The 21,934-nt window shown below is 37.1% G+C and overlaps 1 protein-coding gene across 1 annotated transcript; it reads right to left on the bottom strand.

The window, feature by feature from the left end:
* Positions 1–1,028: 1,028 nt before the first annotated feature.
* On the bottom strand, positions 1,029–4,673 carry LOC138311504 (uncharacterized). Its single transcript, XM_069252828.1, has 2 exons — positions 4,285–4,673; positions 1,029–2,300 (listed from the first exon to the last, which is right to left on the bottom strand). The coding sequence occupies exons 1-2, from the start codon at positions 4,628–4,630 to the stop codon at positions 1,474–1,476; spliced, it is 1,173 nt and encodes a 390-aa protein (XP_069108929.1). The 5' UTR covers positions 4,631–4,673; the 3' UTR covers positions 1,029–1,473.
* Positions 4,674–21,934: the final 17,261 nt, after the last annotated feature.

Here is a 21,934-nt window from a genome sequence, read left to right as displayed (position 1 = left end):
ATTCCATTCTTTCCTTTACTTTTAAATATACTGTGTTTTTCTGTGTGGTTAATTGGGAAATTTGCTTGTGTTTTCACAATGTTCGGTATGTATAATCTCCACTGTTAATAAAACCATATATTAGAAATGCTCTGATTATTCAAAATTTCCATTGAACAATACATGTACATGGTCACCTGACGTGCAATATATAGCGAATTTTTATCATTGCACAAACGCTGCATAATCCTTCAGGGTGCCGTTGTTTGACTGTGATTATATGCATACTCAATATTGTTTTTGGCATTTTTGAAGAAATAACATATCTAATATAAAAATTAAGAACCTTTGCTTTGGTCCATATGGTGTTATATCGCCCGTGTAGATTTTAAAATAATGAACTCGGGCTACGCCTTCGGTCATTATTTATTCTACTCGGGCGAAATAACACCATATTGACCGAAACAAAAGATCCTTAATTGATATATATATATATTTTTTTTGAAATATTTCCCTTCTGCTGTTATTGAAGGCAAAAGAATCGTTACTAATTATGATTTTTGGCTGTGACTCTACAGTTTTTAAGTACTTGGTTTTGTATCCTGACGACACATCATTGATTATATTACAGTGTAAGACGTCAGAATTGATTTCCAGCCCGACATAGCCACTAACAAGGCCTTATTACATATTACAAATCTGTGATACTTTATTTTATTATCAGTATGCACTATTTATGGAAACTAACACCAGAGACTTGTTATGTAGGAACATCATACCACCTGCTTTTTGCTGACTTGTTATGTAAGAACATTATACCACCTGCTTTTTGCTGACTTGTTATGTAAGAACATTATACCACCTGCTTTTTGCTGACTTGTTATGTAAGAACATTATATCACCTGCATTTTTGCTGACTTGTTATGTAAGAACATTATACCACCTGCTTTTTGCTGACTTGTTATGTAAGAACATTATACCACCTGCTTTTTGCTGACTTGTTATGTAAGAACATTATATCACCTGCCTTTTGCTGGCTTGTTATTTAAGAACATTATACCAACTGCCTTTTGCTGAAATGTTATGTAGGAACATCATACCACATGTCCTTTTCAGACTTACAATGTAAGAACATCATACAGTGCCTTGTATATATGAAAACAATTATAAAATATGTTAACGTATAAAATATCTACCATTTTAATCATGTACATGTAAAAATTGTTAATTACGATTTGTTGATTTATCAGTATTGTCATGTATTGTCAAAGTGTTGTATTATTCTCCAGCGTATATACGCGAGTATGTGTCCAAAACAGGGCCATATTTTGTAAACTAGACAAAAGGTTGGATATGAACCGTGTCTAATTACAGGAACTGATTATTAGTATTACACAACATTAGTTCCGAATCAAAACAATACATTTTTGTCGCCGATGTCAGAAATCCTAGAGTTACACTGCACGTACTAACACTAGAAAATGTATGTTTTGTTTAATCCCAGTTAAATGAAAATGGCGACGTCGTACTTCCCTTGACGTAAATCGCGACATATCTTTCGCTTGTGTCCGCATCGTAAACCGTTATAAGTATGACGTCATCGAGGCCCACGATATCCTGGACGTAATGTCTCGGCAGAAGTTGAATATATTCGTCATAAGGATGGCATTCCTTGTCAAACATCAGAACTCGGTTGTTGTCAGGAGCGGCAATGTAAACATCACCATTAACAGTGACATAAGCATTTTGTGATAATCTCGAATTGTTAATCGCACAAACCTTCATACCGGAACTCCGTATCAGAACCGGAAGCTGCTCTACTATTTCTCCTGAAATCATACCGTAATCGGAGCCAGGCTCAGAATTCTTCAGTTCTATGTTTGCCCAGTGATGCCGACCATGCCGCAGCGTTATTCGGGTCGTCCTTCCAGCAGAGTACACCAGTAATGTAGTATGCTTAGATATTACAAACACGTTTTCACCGTATACCGCCAGTCCGGAGCTTTCCATGCCGCCGTCATATCGTTCAAACCGAAGATCCCTGCCGCCATATTGGCTGATTCTCTTAATCAACTTAAAACTGTCCGAGAAAGATTCCACAAGAATGAATCTGTGTTTATAATACACTATTTTTTCAGGGTCTCGCCTCAGTCGCTTGTTCCTATACAGTGTGTTGTTTGGTCCACAGAACTCGAGGTGATCCCGTAGCGGTAGTACTTGGATTCCCCCCGGAAGTAGAATCATTCCATAGGCTGGTCCGGAACATGTCTGGTTGTTGTTGTAAGTAATGTAATGAGTTGATACATAATTGTGGCGTGGTCCTAAAAATAAATCATACAAATCAATAAACTGTGTATCAAACTTATCATAAGGTCAATATATAATGTAAGAGTTTAATATAAGTTTTCAACACGTTTTCAAAGTCTAGCTTCAAATTATTTGTATGTAATTATATTAGACTTTACATGAATAAAATATTATCTAAAGTTGTATATGATTTCATACTAGAATACTAAGTGTCCATCATATCATGTAACTATATGTCCCTATACCGTGATATTGGCTGATTATCTTAAATACATTATTAAAAAAATATTAATAAATTTCCTTTGCGCTCTTCATACAGTTTAATACTTAAATAATACAAATAGTATTGGGAATAATTTATGTAGTCCTGCATACAATTTGATTCCCTTTTCTATATAATCTGAAATGATTTGTTGAATTGAGAAAAATGATAATGAAGACAATGCTAAATAAAACTATTATCCAGGCACTACAATCTTGAACGAAAGAAGGCGGAAAAAAAGCAATTGTAATGTCAACGTGTCATAGACAAACAACTGTCATACGAAAGATAAAATTACGGTCAAAGCACAAAATGGAATGAAAACGATAAATTTTGCATCAAACGTGTCATAGGGTCAATAAATAATGTAAGAGGAATTTTTAACAATTTTTCCAAGCCTTGTTTCAAATGTATTTGTATGTGTTTTTATAGTAGAGTTTACATGAATAATATATAGCTTCAAGTTGAATACGAATTACTACTAGAGGGACCACAGAATCAAACCAAAAATAGATTCCTGTAAATCCCCCTTTGGACAGGGCGTATCAGTTCAAATATTTAATGTGTTGGTTGGGCAATATATGTAGATGTAAAATATGTAAAGAAGTTTTAAAATTCTGTCGAGTGTGTTTCTGACAGGGGGAGGTAATCAATATTGGAATTTCGTAAATATATTGGTCAATTTTTGGTACGAAATTCAACATAAGATGGCACCCCCACACATAAAAGTTTAGCAATATGGTAGAAACTAATTTCTTTTTATTCACAGGTATGCGAAATACCATTTTTCAAAATTAATGACAGGTGATCAGACTTGAAAACACCATTAAACCTGGACAGTAACAAACGCTAACATATCGTTTATAGGTAAATCTCTATAAACAAAAGAGGGCTGTGGACGTGTTTGCGTGGTCATTGACAAACAATTGTCATACAAAAGATAAAACAACGGTCAGGCCACAAACTGGAATGAAAACGATGAACAAAATTAGGATACCGTTAAAAATGTCAAAAATATTATATATATTGATATATAATCATCTGTAACCGTGTATGGTAAAATATGTACTTTACGTGAATTCCATAAGAAATGTTTCATTTGAAATTCATATTCTCGTGAAATTCACGTGAATATGGTGAATTATTGCCTGTGTAGTAAAGCAGTATTTTGATAATAATCTCACAAAAATAACACAGCAATGTATTTACACATGTATTAAGTTATGTATCACTTTACAGTTTATGTAAACTGGTAGAGATGATATCAGCTATAGGTTTTGTTTTTCGTTCTTGAAACCACACATTCATTCAATTATACATGTTTAAATAAACACAATATTGACAGCATCGTAATATGATTTTGTCTTTATTCTTACTTCATAACAACACGACAGAATATATCCAACTAATATACGAACATGTAAAAAACCATCAGTAGTAAGAGTATAAGCGAATGTTGTTAAACTGATAACAAGCACAATAAGACAAGGATATTTAAGGTTTACAAAGTACGATATGTAAATCAAACTATTACTCTAGAGGCCCCTCTTACAAAGAAAACGTTATCCAATCATATTGAATTTTCGCAATTACATTTAACAACACCCCGATTACAAAAGTCAATAATTTGTTCGAATTCGTCGATTCCCCGTTGAAAAGTCATCTCTATAATAACAATCGTTATTGTTATTTCCTAAACTAAACAATCGCCTGATAATAATGATCTTTTGACTTACTCAAAATGTCGCTATCCTCACACGACACGTTATGCTTCCGGTCCTGCGCACTAGTCGTCACATTCGCGATTTCCCGTAGAAAAGTCCGGAGAGTAGCGATCATTTCCGTGGACTGGCCCGAACCACCGACGATAAGGTATTCCGGAAAGAGCTCCTGGATATGAAGCTTGATTTTATGGTACATCGTACTCTCCAGTTCCGTAAGTTGGATTACCTCCCTTAGAAGCCTCGAAAGCGGATATGTACTTATTCCGTCTGTGTCACGTGATATCCTTAATGTTCTTTCGGTACAAGCTTTCAAATCCTGCATGACTGACCTCTTGGCGGATCTGGCGTCTTTTAACATTTCTATTTCAAAGTTTAAGATTTTAATTTGATGTTTTATACTTCTAGTAGTCTGACCCCTGACCCCTGTGGTCAGAATGACCAGTAACTGAATACAAATGCCGGTGAGTACGAGACGTGGACCCATGATGGTCCGTTGGGGTATCTGGACGTTATAATGTGATCCCTAGTAACCGTTCTGACTAGCTGTACACTTTCGAACTTCGCTGATATGTTTTATGTACAGACGTTACATGGAACAGTTATATGGAACAGCTTTACTATGTCAGGACCAGAGATGTCATCACACAATATATACAGTACGTGCCAGTATTTTCAGGCGTTACATTGAACAGCTTTACCATGTCAGGACCACAGAGGTCATCAGACAACATATACCGTGTGCCAGTATTTATAGCAAACCGAATAAGTGCCAACGTATTAACCAATCGCGTATGGACTTTCGTTACGGTATTAATGTGTCATTGATTTATATCTTCATTGCCACTGCTCAGTACCTTTATGTTGCTACTAAGCCCAATGTATGATATATTTCAGTATTTACATTGACAGTCAGGGTCTTGCGTACTAATACCACAATCAGAGTTCAAAAGGTCAAGAAATCACTGGGTTTTACGCGAGTATGATAATTCATTGAAAATATAACATTCTGAAAATTGATCAATATGGAAATATATTCTTATGAAAATATTTGAAATGGATTGAGATGTTGGACTTATCGTTGTATATCCCATTTTATCGTTGGGACTATTCCATCTATTGTTATTGTTTAGTCGGTTTTTCCGTGGCAACACATCGGAAGCAACTCTCCCCCGCCAAATCTTTGGCTGTTCCATCTAATGATATTTTTCGCTATACAAACGTATAAATATGTATATACATTAAATAGGGAATACATATGCATGTTAGTATCTTACAATACAGGGTTTATTTTGGTGCGAGACTTAGGAAAGCCAAGATGACGAGGCTTTGCCGAGTCATCTCGACTTTCCATGTCGAACACCAAAATAAACCTTGTATTGTAAGATAATAACCGTGTATTTTGTTTATCATGCAGCCATAATGACATTCAAAACGAAAGCAAATTGCCAGTTATTTACTTGGTTTCCCTCGAAGCGAGACGCGTCTTTGATGTGGAGGAAAAGATTCATTCACGTAACCGAAAAAAAGAGTACTCATTTTTTACTACCGTGGGAAATATATAAGCGCATTCGCAAACAATACCAGTAATTCTATTCTGTGTGCAAGATCACTTAAAGAATATAGAAATACTAAAAAAAAACAAGTATTACCCATCAAAGAGTTACTCTACAATACATATCTTCACCATGAACCAAGGCAAAGACGCCGCCGCCGTACTAGAATTTTGATATCATAAAATGACGTCATTCCTGTTAATGTGACATCCCTTTTTCGCAGGTCTGAATGACGTTTCATTCACCGGAGGGTTAAAGTTCTGTCCCAAGTTATAAAAAGTTCCGTCAGATGTGAAACAAATTCACGTGATGGTATTGACGGATAAAGCATTTTGTATTGACGGATAAAGCACAAGTTTATCCGGCAGTAGCTATCGGTCCGTATGTGTAACAGTTGTAGGATAAATGCAAAAATAATGGTAGTCATATTTTTGGCAAGCCTTGGTGTTTAACATACATTGGGTGTTCTAGTATATCTATCATGGTGAGCTACGCTATGCTTTAACTTAAACTCTGTATTGATTAGAGTCATGTCCTGTTTATGTAAAAAAAACTACGGTTCTCTTAGCTTAGATTAAAGCAAATTTGTTTCAGAATCTAATAACCTACATAGGGCCGAAATAAATAATAAATAAGAAAAAACCCAATTATAATCTAAAATCGAAGAAAACTCTTCTAAGATAAAGCTAGTCCTTAAGAACCTAATACAATACATAAAATACACACACACACACACACACACAAAAAAAACAACTAAAAAACAATATATAAAAATAACCAACAGAGGAAAAACATTTTGAGAACAAACAAATTTGTTTTATAATCTAATTTAAAGCAAATGCAAGAGACATCAAAAACAAAAACAAAAAGATTTTCGCCTTTGTTTTCAATCCACTATTACCAAGTCCACTTATGAAGAATTAAAGTACTCTCCATTTATTGACATGATACTAAAATATACACTCCTATGTGGTGGCTTCAATTATAGCTAAATATTCTGATGGAAAATTACAACTAAAATACGAAGGACTGTATTCGACTCATTAGGCGCCAAGGACACTAAACATAATGAGGGGCGCTAAATAAAATCAAATTTGGACTTTCTTTTCACAAAATTAGAGCAAAAGGTCAGCAAAAAATAAATTTGCATAAGAATTTTAAACAAAGAAACCATTTTGTTTTTCATATTTTCAGTCTACATTTGCTGCAATTCGATATAACTTAAACTGAGCTTCACAAAGTTGGAGGGGCGCTTATTAGATCGAATACGGTAGTCCAAAAATACATATAGGCTCTGCTTCATGTTTGCTTTATTATGTCTTGTTTCTGTTTCTCCAGACTGTATACACATTGGACCATGGTGCATTGTCAGTTGTCTTTCCCCCATTTCCTATTCAGCTTTCAGTCTAAGGTCTAACCATTGATATTTTCGGAATCCTTGGCTGTCAACGAGTATAAAAATTGCCCTTTAAAAAGTTTGCTCATTTATAATTAAAATGCAGTAAAACAATAACATTTTTATCTATTCCGACCAATGAATTTGAAGCTTTTCATCAGGACTTCGAATATTTCACCGAATATTTTGAACGTCTTCTTAAAAACTAAATGAAAGGGATGTTGCTGGTATACGCCCGGGGTGATTCTCTCACAGGGACTGTTGAAACTTGAAATTACTGTGTAATCAATTTAGGTTGATTAATTGATTACGTTTAAAGACTAAGATGCTTTAAAGGACAACCTCCTCAATTTTGCAAGGTACTGCATGTTGTAAGATCATGTTTCTGTTAGTGTCTGACCCATCTCGGGGATTTATGCAGATCGTTATGTAGGAGCAGAATTCACCCATTTTTATAGTCCATGGTGTGTTTCAACCAGGGAGCAGTGCATGAACAAAATGGAATGCACAGTCCATGACCAATAGTGAGACAGGGTCTAGGGAGACGTTACTAGGAAGAATGTAATCTATAAAGAAGAGAAAAAAGAAAATTACACTATATCTGCCGGACATTCTTTAATTCTGAGAACTGCTGACCTATGGACTCGATCTCTGCGATGATAAAGAGAAGACACATGAAGAATATTAAGTGAAAGTCTGGACAGAATTTATCTGTTTAGTACATGTATATAATATACACCTTCCATGGTAACTTTGTTTTGAACACAAAGTGGTGATCATGCATCTTATGCATATTGGAGGTGAGACAGTATGGAAAATTTAAAAAGAGCAGTGAACATTTTACGGCTCAAGTGTCGGTATTGACTTGATTGGCATTTTTAATGCTTCGCGGATTAGAAAAAATGCACTGGTCTCCAAGCACTTCCTTGTAATTCGTTATACGTGATGATGATACTTCAAAGGTCGTTACCACTAAGGTCCGTTAGTAGTACGTTAGGATTCATGTATAATTTTACCCTCGATATCGTACTTCGTAGTTTGTATACATATTATATAAGAATCAAAACCGTGGATCTCGATGTCGTTGACGGAGACGCTTTTTTTAAAGTCTAACACGACTAGACCATTTTACGTCGTGTCGTATATCCACCTTGGTAATCTAGTGGAATGAGACTATACGTGTCTACAGGTGGACTGGTGTTATAGTCTTAATTTTCGTCACTGCACACGAATGCTATATTGGAATAATAAACATGAATAAAATGTTTCATCACGATCTCCATCCATGTAGGAAGGAACTGTTAATGTGTTGACAATATATTTGTTTACGTTGATTGAAACTGATTGTGTCTTCATCTGATGCTGCATGAACTCTGGCCAACAACCGTAACATGATCTGGACGACCATTTCATTACAGGTCAAATAGGGCAATTTGTTCTTTATCCACTGCTTTAAGGTTTTGCTAAGGAGCGAATATTAATTGTCTTCCTAAACAATTTTGTCAGCACCTTTCTTTCCAGAACTTTAAGTAATACTTGCTATGGGAGCCTATTACTTTAGGGTTACATTGTAAAACATTATTTATGACTTAACGACTTACAGGCTTCTGCATATTGATGATTTTATATATCTGAAAAGGACACCGATCTGCGAAGACTAACTACGTTGTATAGTTTGATACTTCTATGTACTGTATACTACTCTGGTCAATACCATTTCATTTGTCTAAGGAAAGTGATATACAAAAAGACTTCATCAATGTCGTCCTAAAATCATGAATAAACTGATCTCATTTAAGTGTTTGAAAAGCTATCATGATGATGGAAAAAAAGTATTATACAAATTATATCTTATTCAAGTTGAAAAGTAATTGCGCAGTGATCATGATAGCTGCAATATTGTAGCTCAAAAGACTTTTTTGACAGAAAATGGTGTCGTCTTTAGAGCTACAATTGGTGCCTATTACTGCTAATGGAGCAAAGTAATGATTATGCAAACCATTATAAAACGTTTGTTTACATTTTTATCGTACTTGTTTGATATCGCTTACCTACTAGGCAATAAAAATGAACCACATAAAATATCAAATTCTCATCGAGGCATTATTTTTTTTACATAATACATATGAAGGTCTTTCTGAAGGGAATTTATACGGCAAGTCCACAAATTGTGCATTTGACGTCTTGTGAGTGGTACGGTAGATATTAAGAATGGTAGTTATGTTTGTTTTGGACAAAAATAATATGTAAATGCATGTATACGCATAAAATAATTGGAAACCTACAAAAAAAGTATAGAAAACTATGCCCGAGTGATTTTCGGAGGCAGTGCTCCACTACGACACATAGGTACCAATTCGTACCCGGCCGAAAGGCGATATCTTAACGTGAGCACAGTGACAAGCAGACCATTGTTGTTTCGCCGACCTGTATGACTTACTACACGGTATACCTTCACCAGGAAGCACACTGTAGAAGTGGATGTACGACACACGTTCAGGTAACCAATTACTTTTTTTTTTTTTTTTTTTTTTTTACATTTTTCAAATACAAACGATATCATTTTTGTGTACATTCTTCGTCCTCTTCCTTGTTTTCATAACTTAAATGGGAAAGACGTGTGTTTGCATATTTAAAATAAACATATTCAAATATACAGGTAATGTTATTTATTGATATGAAAAACAAAACCACAATTTTTTTTCTTGATTTGTTTTTATTTATGTTTTTGAGAATATACATTTTTTTCATTATCATTCTAATTTAAATGTTATTTAAGCATCTTCAGTCCCGGTATAAAATATTTATGAGAAAGATTTGGACAAAAATTACCACCATATTTATAATCCATAATTCATGATACAAGTTCAAAATGTTATTGCTTTTGACATACATGTAGATAAGTAACAACAAAAAAATGTTTTTTTTTATACGGTATATGAAGGCATACAATCGAACGTCTTGTTGCAGGAATAATATAAAGGAATAATTTGATTCTGCTAAAAAGCATTTGCGTCTAATGACGTCACCATTTTTCGGACATTCGCGCGACGAGAGGGCATTATACAGGTAATAAGAATACGACATGGTGATTTTGGTTCTCTAATGCCCCATGTCTCAACAAATCATTTCTGTGTGAGTATTACCAGAATTACAGAAAGTAATCACAATCACCAGAAAACGTGGTCTAATTCAGCATTAGAAAACAAGAGTAAATCTTCATTAATTCTTTTTGACAGCATTTTGCAAAACTGTGTATTTTAGCAAAATAGCTGCTATGATTACATTTATCATTTTGTTACGCTGATTTTACGAGGAAAACGAAATTTTTGATTGCAGGCTTTTCAATCTGATCAAAATACAGATCATTATTATAGGATCTGACAACATCTCATTAGAGGTAATGTCCAGATGAGCTTTGGCATGGCCAATCAAATTGCTACCATCAGTATCTTGAATGTGAATTTCAGGGGACGAAATAGTTTGAAAAATCTGTCAGAATTATTTCGTGTATGTAGTCATCTCGCTCAAATATCACAACAAAGATAAGTATATATGTAAAATGGGACGAAATGATGTTTTCACTTGATGTCGCAATGTGTAGAAAGTGTATGTGATCTGAAGTATAGGTGGTATAAAGGCCTTCTGAACAAGAATTCCTTATGGGATGTTGTCAGATCCTATATTGAACGGAGTGGTTTTAAAGATCTGTATTTTAATCAGATTGCAGGCTTTTTGAAAAAAAAGGGAAAAAAATCATGGTGATTTAAGTTGTGTATTATACAAATGATTAAACTTTGAAAGTGTAACAATATGTATGGGACATCTTGTACATTAAATGGTGACATTTTATTTGTAATGTAATATCATATAATATATCAATTTCAACATACACATTTAACATGAAGGAAATCAAAGTATGTATCCCATAATAATTACACAAAATAAAAAATAACAGCGGATAGAGGGGGCGGGGTATGGTGTAGGGAGAATGGATTGGGTGGGTGGCGGGATGGGGGTGGGTGGCGGTGGGGTTAGTTCCAAACTCCACTACTTAACCCCACCCCCACACCAAACAATATATCATATTTATGTCATACCACAATACACTTACTAAAACAAGCAAATTTATGTATATAAATCATAAAGTGAAACTTGCAGGATTTCCCGCTATGTGCAACTCCACCTATCATACATGTATATCACAGTGATCGTACCATTAAAACATTGACTATCAAACTACGTGTACTTTGGTACTAGACTGTACTTTAGTACAGTAAATAGATAACATCGTGCAATCATCAGTAGTAAATCGTTTCTGTCATTTGTTATGACAATACAAACATTCCTATTGGTTATTCTTATAATGATCGTTTCTGTTTGCTACCATCATCATCATCATCATCATATATCATCATTATCATCATCAATAACAACAACAACATGAAATAGCGTAATAGACTGACAAATTATGAATTCGGTCCTGTCATTTTATAACTGTATATTTTATTTATTTTCTATAGCCTACCAGCGGTAGGGTTTTAGTGGGACAAAATTCCGAAAGAGATGGGACCGAGTTTTTCTTATTCAGTATACCCTAAAGAGCCCCAGAAAAAAAATCCCCATTCCCAGGTGGTGGGGAAAAAAATTCCCGCGCTTTTTAAATTCTGACACCAATTTCTTCATAGAAAAAGGGGGGTAGGGGAGTATATGTTAGTACCGTGTGGCCATCTGTGCTTCAAAAGTGATGAAATTTTGTTTACATGTGCGCAAGGTATACTAGAACAATATTCAAAGAAAATAATCTGGTTCTTAGGTGATTTTGTTTTAGAAATTCAATCATCGTTAGTCAAAAATAAAAATCAAATACAAAATTCTGAACTACTGTGAGTGAGTCGTTAAATATATCAATTATGAATAAAATCCCGCAAACTATCTATTTTTTCAGCAATTTACGCTTATTTGGAATTATGACAAACACAAATTCGCAAACGTCTATAATATTCAATTAAGTTGCATGTTCTAAATACCTTCCTACTTCAGAACGAATCGTCCTCGCGATCATCGCCAATGTCGACAGGCTCTCGATTCTCGCAATCCTCGCCACGACATCCACCACATGCCTCGACACACCGTAGTCCATTTTTCTTGCAAGAACACAGATTAGTTCTGCATCTGTTCGTTGCACTTGCAGCGAACATACTGCAGAATCTCCGGTGGAGCTGGCGGAAGGTCAGTTTGGATGGGTTGCAGACCTGTTTTGACTTTTTGCCAGCCAAACTCCAGTGGATTTAGCACGTCTGCCAGCTCAGACCATGCAGAAATCTGCAGGTGTACACGAAGCGCATGGAAATGTGCAGCGCGGCATGTTGGTGGTAACTTTTGTGGCTCCAGCTTGGAACAAGTTGCGATCATTCTTTGTAGACGTATGTAGCGAAGATAGCTCAAGTCCTGGTTGACATCGCCATCAAACACAAAGCAGAACAGTCGCACACCTGCGTCTCCGATTTCACTCCCTGTACTTGTTCGTGAGCTAATGATCTGAGCTAGGTTTTGTACCTCCAAAGATTTTGAAAGGGTCTTAAAAACTGTACTTTTCCTTGACCATAGCACGCAGATGTAGTGTCACAGCCTGACCAAGCATGGATAAACAGTATGTATTTTTTCTGTGCTGGTGTGATGTGCTCACAAGCTTCCTGTATGTTATACAACTTCACTGCTTCTTGTTTTCCTTTCCGTCCTTCTCTCCGCAGATATACCTGAGCCATACCATCACCCCAATGATGAAGCAGCATAACAAAGATGTCTGTGTCCTCGGCAACGAGTCACACTTTGTGAGTTGCGTGCAAAGGAGATTGCCTTGTTTACGATCATTGTATCGGCATCACCTTTACTGATATGTATAGAATGATTACGCTGCTGTAAATGCTGTCCAAGCATTTTTATGATCTCAGTCTTATTTTTAGCATTGTTAAGAAAGGCGTCTTGCTTATCATGAGATTTCATGTCAGGCCTTGGAGAGACTGTAGCTGTTGTTTTGGATGCGGTCCGTCTCGAGTGCTCGTGGTCTTTGGTGTTACACTCTTCGTACCCATCGAAAACAATGGTGGTAAGACCAAATTGTCTCTCGAGATATGATGAATATTCGTTTACGATCTCCTCGTAAGTAAGGCCCTTTCTCCATCGTACCCGGTGTAGCAGCCAGCCGCAATCCACTACGACAATGGGTTGCTTTCCTCATGAATCCATCTTTGAAGAGGGCTGGTGGAATTGTGCACATTTCATGGGACATATATTTCTGGATATCTACGTCCATTCGTTTACTTATAGCACAACACCTGAGAAATAAAACGCTGGGGTCTATCGAGACACACTTGTCTTTAATTCATACACTTGGTTGGAGATCCTGCAATGTGCGAACTTGCTGAGAACGTTTTATCTTCGCATCACTGTAGGTAACTCCATCTAGTGAGGCCTGTATGCTGGCACCAACCTTTTTTAGCTTCATGACAATTAATTCCATCACCATCAGATGCCGTCAAACCAGTCGAAAGGGAACGAAGCTCTTCTATTTCATCATCAAATGGGTTATGGTCATCAAACCAAGAGAGGATATTTCGAAGGTCGATTGCGTCACGTTGTTGACGTGATTTGCTCAGATCTATATGCTGGTCGGACGTTTCTCGATGTTGCTTGGTGAGGGTAGTCATTGCCTCGTGGATCCCTGCCCTTTGGTGCATTGTAAAGACCCATTGATATCTTACGCTTTCGGTCATGCCACGTCCATGGGAGAGACCACCTCTGCTTTTTAGGGAACACATAAGGACTTGTTCGGTCGTTAGGTCTGACCAAAGTCCATTTAGTGGATGCTGGCTCCGCTGTACAGCATGACGTGCTTTATCGGTGAAAAACTGATATAACAACGGATGTTCGTCAGGGAGAGCACGCATCATCTGAACGTAGAGCCGGAGACTTTTGGCGTAATGTAAATGTCCAGTGGCCGCAAACAGGTTCAGAAGATTTGTACTGGCATTCAGATACCCCTTCCATGATTTTGTACGCTCTGCCAAGATAAAATCGTTGATGACATGAATATGGAACAGGAACTGCACCCATAGTTTAGCAGTTTGGGATTTAGATGATAGTGAAGCCATGACATCTTGTAGCAGAATGTCAAGCTTTTGAAGACTCTGTGAATCGGCAACAGATCCTAAGATATTTTCATCACATTCAGAAGAGGTGATGTTCTCTAGCAACCTTTGAAGTTCTGTAATTTCTTCAGGAGACATTCGGTCTTCTGTTGTTCCGCGCTCGCGACTTTGATTTTCAACTGGGAAAATACGTTCTAAGAGTTTAGATGTTAGCGCAGCATCAAGTAAATGAATTGCACGTACCGCGCGCGTTATTGCCTTGCCGTTCATTATATGAACGATTGCGTTTGGGCCGTATACCTATGCCAATGCTTCTTCGATACCAGAACCTTTCATCAACTGAAATCCGCTTCCGACTGCATCGTTCCATGGGTGCTCCTTCTCCTCGCATAATGCCAGAATTCTATCTCTAAATTTGAGTGTTCGAACCTCAAACATTTCTGTACGATTTGGATGACGATCATCAAATGCAACATGTCCACATAGGAAGCAATTCTGTCTCCACACGAATATATCATCGCCAGAGCGTAAACGCTTTGCACTGCTACAAGAGAGGCACTCGTTTTCTTTAAATCACAAAGTTTTCTCTTGTCAGTGTATTTTTTGCGGCATTCATGTGTGGTTCCAGGTACGGCATGCTGCAAATCGTCTAATAGTGTATCGTCACCACAGATCTGGGATGCCTGTATCAAGCTATCGATACCTTTGCTGTACAATTTTGCCCTATCATTGTTCAATGATTCTCGGCAAATAATACATGTCAAACTTTCCGGATTACCCCCTTCCATACTATGAATGTCTAAAACGTTTGACTGGATATTACACTTGTACAATAACAAACAAGAATGACAATAAAGTAATGAGACAAAACAATTAGTGAAATTTTGCTAGAAAATATCGCTTTATAACTTTATGTGCGTTTGCTCCGCGCTTTGTAGGAGAAATCGAAGAACTCACGAGTAATGTACATTCACCCGACCAGATTTTGCTAATTCTGGTCATTTCGACCAAGTATTATACCTGCTATTGAATACAATTCTTCATTATAAACAATGCTTTTCACCACAAATAAAACCAATGTTGTGATATACACACACAGAAACATACTCCATATTTAGTATTACACTGGAAAGTAAGGTTTGAATTGAGTCCGAAACCTATCGCTTCCCAGTCCCTAGATTTCGGTCATTTCGATGAAAAATCTGCACGTGCAGTTAGTTGGGCATAATGTTTAAGCAATTACAATGTTTCTGTTAATCAATGTAGATTTTATTAATTATATTTTAAATTATGACACGCACATGCAAAAATTTGTTTAAAAAAAAACCGAAGAGCGGGGGGAGAGGGGGGGGGGGGTGCTGGTTCCCGGGTGAGGGGGAGGCTAGAGGGGGCTGTGTGAATTCAGGGGGGGACTTAGCAAATATTGTTCAGATACTGTGGTGTGTTTTCAAACTAAATATTGAGAGTCTTGAACATAACGTTGTAATTATTTGATATAAATCGCTAGTAGGAGTAACCTAAAATGAATCGTTTTACCAATCTGACCACCCTAATTCAAACCCCCAAGAAATTTTTTCCCCAACACCTAGAGATGGGGATTTTTTTTTCTGGGATACTACGATACCTATAGATTATGAAAAACCATAAATGAAACTCTTTCGGAATTTTGTCCCGCTAAAGTCATTTGGGAGTTATACTGGTAGACTATAGGTATCTCGAAGAGAAAAACCTGCTGCCCCTATTGCATGATCGTAAAAGGCGACTAAATTTAGGATCTTTTCTTTTCTCTTCTTCCTAACTGACTTTATCTTTCCTAATGCCTCCCTTGGCATCGCCTCACTTTTGGCCTTGAGTTGAGCGTTCGCCCCTGTGAGGAAGGCTCTGGGTTCTGTCCCCTGGCCGAAGACACACCAAAGTCTATACAAGTGGTAGTTTCTGCTCCTGCTTAGCGCTCAGCATACAGGGAGTGGGACGACTGGTTCGCCCGTTGTCAGTATAATGTGACCGGGTGGGGTGTGTTGCTTGGTGTCTTCGGCAGCATGCTTCAGTGATATAGCACTATAAAAAGGGCAATAGTTCCACTATACAAGAAGACACAACACGAATATACCGCAGTCTCCCAAAACACGCACCTCGCACAACATACACGCAACACTACGCATACATGGGAGGCCGTCCTTACATGACCATAGCTGTTAATAGGACGTTAATAAATCAAACAAACAAACAAACAAACAAAAGTATCTCGAAGAAATTGCAAGAAAAAGAATAATTTGAATACCGTATTTGACCCAATAAGCGCCCAGGGCGTTTGAAAAATGAAAAGGTGCTAATAAAACGTGACAAAATTATTGCAAATCTATACAGTTGTGTAGTTTTGGTCTTTATTTTTGCGTGGACAATTGAAAGCGAGGCCTTAAAACGGGGGAGGGGCGGCTTATTGGGTCGAATACGGTACTTTTTGGAACTGATGGCCTTGTCTTTTCAAGCAACGATCTTGAATATTGAAGTTGTGGGTTCATTTTTTTTTCAATAAACAACTAAGGTTAAAAGTATGTAAAACACATGTACAGAAGTGAGTTTTATTCACCACAACTTGCGACACCTACCTGTAAAACAATAACGAAGATCTACCAATATGGTTAAATGTTTTCACTGTATACACATGGTCGTGCACGCGTCCATTGAGCGTGTAGCTGATAACCTGTCAATCGGCAGTCAAGCACCTTACGAAAACAGTCCCTATTAACAGAATTTGGTGATATTAACAATGTCATTATGGTTTTATTTTAATTATTTGTTCCGGGAATGTGATGGCGGATGGTTGTCAGCAGGTTTGGCGATATAACAGGTGTATTTGTATGGAGGGAAATCCGTTCATAATAAATTCATGGCGATAAGCGATAAATTCATGGCGATAAGGGGTAAAACGGGTGGCGATATGACAGGGTTTTACTGTATTTATTTACCTGTAAATCCTTACCTGACAAATTTACCATCTATATAAACCTAAACATCTACTGAACAAAATTGGTACATGCGTCTTTTATTGGAAATTGCAAGGAAAAAATGTTATTGAACATTGAATAAAGGTATTCATAATTACTGTATTACTTCAAATTAATTCAACAGTGATGTCCCTTGTATAGTAAGAGTATATAGTGCTTAAAAGGGCTGATCAAAACGATTCAAGAGTGCCGCCTAGCAATGTAAAAGTGCAAATCCCGAGAAGAGATACTCTATACTAGCCTGGAATGTCAACGAAATTGTTGACTACATCTCAAAGTGTCCAACATGCACAATCATTACAAGAAGTAACAAGAGATCTCAGAGGGATCTTGGCGCCCACCAAAGAATGATCTATATCTGAAAAAGGAAAGATGGATCTTTCCTCTACTTTTCAAACTTTTTCAAACATACTACATATAAAATTTGAGACAGATCCCTTCTGTACCTTTTGAGAAAAAGCGGTAACAAACTTCAACTATCAAAATCCAAGATGACTCCTTGGCTGCCATCTTGTTGATCAACCTGATCAAAATCACAATATGCACAACAAGGGCCCTAGGGGAACCTACATGTGAAATTTGGGAAAGATCCATTCAATACTTTCTGAGAAATAGCGATAACAAACTTTAAATATAAAAATCCAAGATGGCTGCCTGGCAGCAATTTTGTTGACCGATCCGTCCCAAAATGCAATATGCACAAATAGGTCCCTAGGGGAACCTACATATGAAATTTGAGACAGATCCCTTCAGTACTATCTGAGAAATAGCCATAACAAACTTTAACTATCACATCTTGTTCACCGATTGGTCCAAAAATGCAATATGCAAAACAAGGGCCCTAGGGGAACCTACATATTAAATTTGAGAAAGATTCCTTCAGCACTTTTTGAGAAATAGGGATATCAAACCTTAACTATCAAAATCCATCTTGTTTTTCCTATCAGCCTCAAAATCTGTATGGCTCAAAATCTGTATGGCACAAGTAGGGACCAAGGGTAACATCCATGTGAAGTTTGAACCAAATTCCTTCAATAGTTCTCAAGAAATATTGATAACAAACTTCAACTGCCAAAATCAAAGATGGCTGCCTTTTTCCGATCATCTTAAAAATCTGTATGGCACAACTTTGGACCAAGGGTAACCTCCATGTGAAGTTTGAACAAAATCCCTTCAGTAGTTCAAGAAATATCGATAACAAACTTCAACTGCCAAAATCAAAGATGGCTGCCTGGCGGCCATCTTGTTTTTCCGACCAGCCTCAAAATCTGTATGGCACAAATAGGGACCAAGGGGACCCTCCATGTGAAGTTTGAACAAAATCCCTGCAGCAGTTTTTAAGAAATAGTGATAACAAGCATTGTTTACGGACGGACGGCGGACCACGGACCACAGACGCAGGGCGATTTGAATAGCCCACCATCTGATGATGGTGGGCTAAAAAAAGTACCTCGCATTCCTCATGAGGTAGCAGGGAGAGTCTGGCATGGACTAATTCAAGTACGGATCTAGGGACTAACTCGTAGTAGTAGACTATTTCTCAAGATACACAGAAATAAGCCTGTTGGAAAACAAAACAACGCAAACTTAATAGTTCACTTAAAATCAATACTTGCCCATCACAAATTCCACAAATTATAATGTCGGACATGATACCGTTTAGCTACCGAGAGTTCAAGGAATTCGCAAAATCATGAGATATTGACCTTGTAACCTCCGGTCCAACTTAGCAAAATCAAACCGACTAAGTGAACTAAGTTAAGTAAAATCCTTGTTAGTTTTGCAACGCTCACTCCCAAGGTCGCTGAGAATTTGGGAGAACAATTCAAGAAACGGTTTTACTACGACCAAACAAGAGACCCAGAGGGCCTGTATCGCTCACCTGTTTTTAGTAATTATCAAAAAGACTCTTACAATTAGAAAAAAATAGCATTAATGTTGGTGGTGGAAAGAGGATATTAGAGTTGTCCCCTTCCTGTAGAGGAAGGAAGCACAGCACATTTCCTTCCTTGAACTTCCTTTTGGAAAAAAACGCGCGGCTGGATGAATCATTGAAATTATAAGATATTGGTTGGTTTGTTATTTCATAGAAAAGGTGGTGATACAAAAAATATTGATTTCAATTAACTTATTATCCCCCGCTTTCTTCGAAATGAGAGAAATTAATTTGGGTTTGTCCGTCTGTAACACTTCGTTTCCGTGCAATAACTGTAAACCAATTTTCAAACTTGATGACACAGTTAAATGCCTTAAAGGGTTCGGCCAAGTTCCATCGAAACTGTCGATGAACCTTATTTTGGTGGAGTTTATGCCCGTTTGAATTACTAAAAACGTCATTTTCTGCCATTTCCGTGCAATAAGTGTTACAAATGTAAACCAATTTTCATCAAACTTAGTAACAAGGTTGAATGCCTAAAGGACTCGGCCAAGTTCTATCACGACTTTCAACGGACCTATAGTGGAGTTATGGCCCTTTGCTCAAATTTAAAAAAAAAGTCAGTTCCTGCCCACTTCCGTACAATAACTAATAAATATTAACCGATTCTCTTCAAGCTGTGTTTATATTTTCATGTTTCAACCAAGCTTAAACCTAACCTCAATAATGTTTACCTACAATATGCCTTTAAAGCGAGGGATGGAAATTTCACAAATTTGCTTGTTTAGGTTATTATTTTATCATTTAAGCATTGTTGAGGGAATTTAAAGCTTTATCAAGTACGATGTTTACCATGTAGAATGGCTAGATATTTTCTGCCATGTTGGGCCTTTGGGCTATGCCGGATAAGGCACATGGTATGAAAGTTTTGGTCATTGGTTAACTTGAATGTTAATGTTAATTTGAAACCGCTATAATTAGAATGAATTACATTATTAGTAAGGCTATTACCTACGATATTTTACCATTTTATAATGGCTAGCGATTTTCTGCCATGTTCGGCCTTTGGGTCATGCTGGCTACGGCATGTGGTATGAAGATTTTGGTCATTTAGTAATTGAATTTCAGCTGACTTATTAATATCTGGATATAATTTATTTAGAAAGAATTTGATAAAAATATTGTGTTATGTGACATTTAATTTCTTTTTGAGCTGTGGCTAATCAGACATGGGGAGGACAAGGACGAGGCTCTCTACCAGCCTTTATGCAAGAAATGAACCAGCCCATCAACCAACCGTTAGGCCTACCCCTCAACCAGATCCTCAATCAACTCCTCAACCAGACTTTACATCATCAGGTACAATGGAGGTCTAACTGGACACCTCGGTCCAGCTCTCGCAAATGCAGGCAGTTCGGTCAGTGAGGAATCAACCCAGGGACACCTACTTCATACCCAGTATTCATAGTATTCTGGGCAGGCCACTGCCCCAAAATCATTATACTTTGACGTAGATTGGCAATTGGCAGCTAAGGATAAGAAAGCAAATAGAATCAACAACATAGCTGAGTGGACTGATGCATTCATCATCTATACCAGTATTAACTCGTCTGCCCATCCTGAACGGGTTCATGAATTGTTAAATTATATACAAACAATTAGGCTGGGGCGGGGAGATGTAATGGAATTGGATGGAAGACTTACGACGAGCGATTTCGTTTACGGCGGAGTTAAGACACTTGTAGCTTTCTAGGATTATCTTTGATAACACTTTGTCAGGACCATGACAGGATCATTTCATGCAAGTTTCAGCCAAATCTCGACAGTAGAACTTGAGAAGTTGTTCAAAATGTGTTTTAAAAATGGCGGCTGTGGTGGCCATCTTGGATTTTAGATCCTATCGAAAAATAACAAAACTTTGTTGGAACCATGTCAGGATCATTTCATGCAAGTTTCAGCCAAATTGCACCAGTAGAACTTTAGAAGAAGTTCAAATGTGTTTTCAAGATGGTGGCGGCCATCTTGGATTTCGGATCGACCATGATAACCCGATACCACAGATCAAGGATCAACAACCAGTACACAACGAGATCCTGGAACCATCTATTAGTGCCTCCCCAAGGAATACCCCTAAGGAAAACCAACCAGAGGTGACATTGTCTCAGAATGCTCCCATAGTAACACGATCAGGCAGGAGTGTGATCAAACCAGTGGAGTTGGATAAGTGACTTAGACTGACAATTTCTCTTAAAGAGAAACTCGCGTCGCGTGATTCCAAGTAGTTTCATGTGAATTATAATTTAGTTAAATTGATTGACTTTTTAAAGTGTTGCAGTGTTAAAGTTAAATTTGTATCAACAATCAACATCTGATATATACATATCAGCAGAGACAGTTTAATTGGACTCAAAACTTTACAGTTGGAATAATTATTAATAAGGATAACAGTACAAGAACTTGTTCTAAAACATAAAGAATTTGATAATATGTATACTATTTGAAAAGTGAAAATTTGACTCTTATATCAACTCATTCTAATCAGTAATTTGATAATTTAATTTCTTAAAGGAGAAAGGATGTAACAATATGCGTTTCGCTTTTGTAGATCTAAGATAAGTAAACATGTACTGCGCCTGCGCAGACTCTGTTCACTTCCAATACACATATGCTTGTTTAAC

Source organism: Argopecten irradians, unplaced genomic scaffold, assembly GCF_041381155.1.
Source record: "Argopecten irradians isolate NY unplaced genomic scaffold, Ai_NY scaffold_0035, whole genome shotgun sequence".
Lineage (NCBI taxonomy): Eukaryota > Metazoa > Mollusca > Bivalvia > Pectinida > Pectinidae > Argopecten > Argopecten irradians.
The sequence above is the reverse complement of the archived record's forward strand: the minus strand, read 5'-3'. Positions and strand labels throughout refer to the sequence as shown.

Bases quoted from the DNA above. Each gene is read 5' to 3' on its own strand.
- LOC138311504 (XM_069252828.1), bottom strand. From the start codon at position 4,630: ATGTTAAAAGACGCCAGATCCGCCAAGAGGTCAGTCATGCAGGATTTG. The intron at 2,301-4,284 runs GTAAGTCAAAAG...ATTTATTTTTAG, and splicing joins TGAGGATAGCGACATTTTGA to GACCACGCCACAATTATGTA.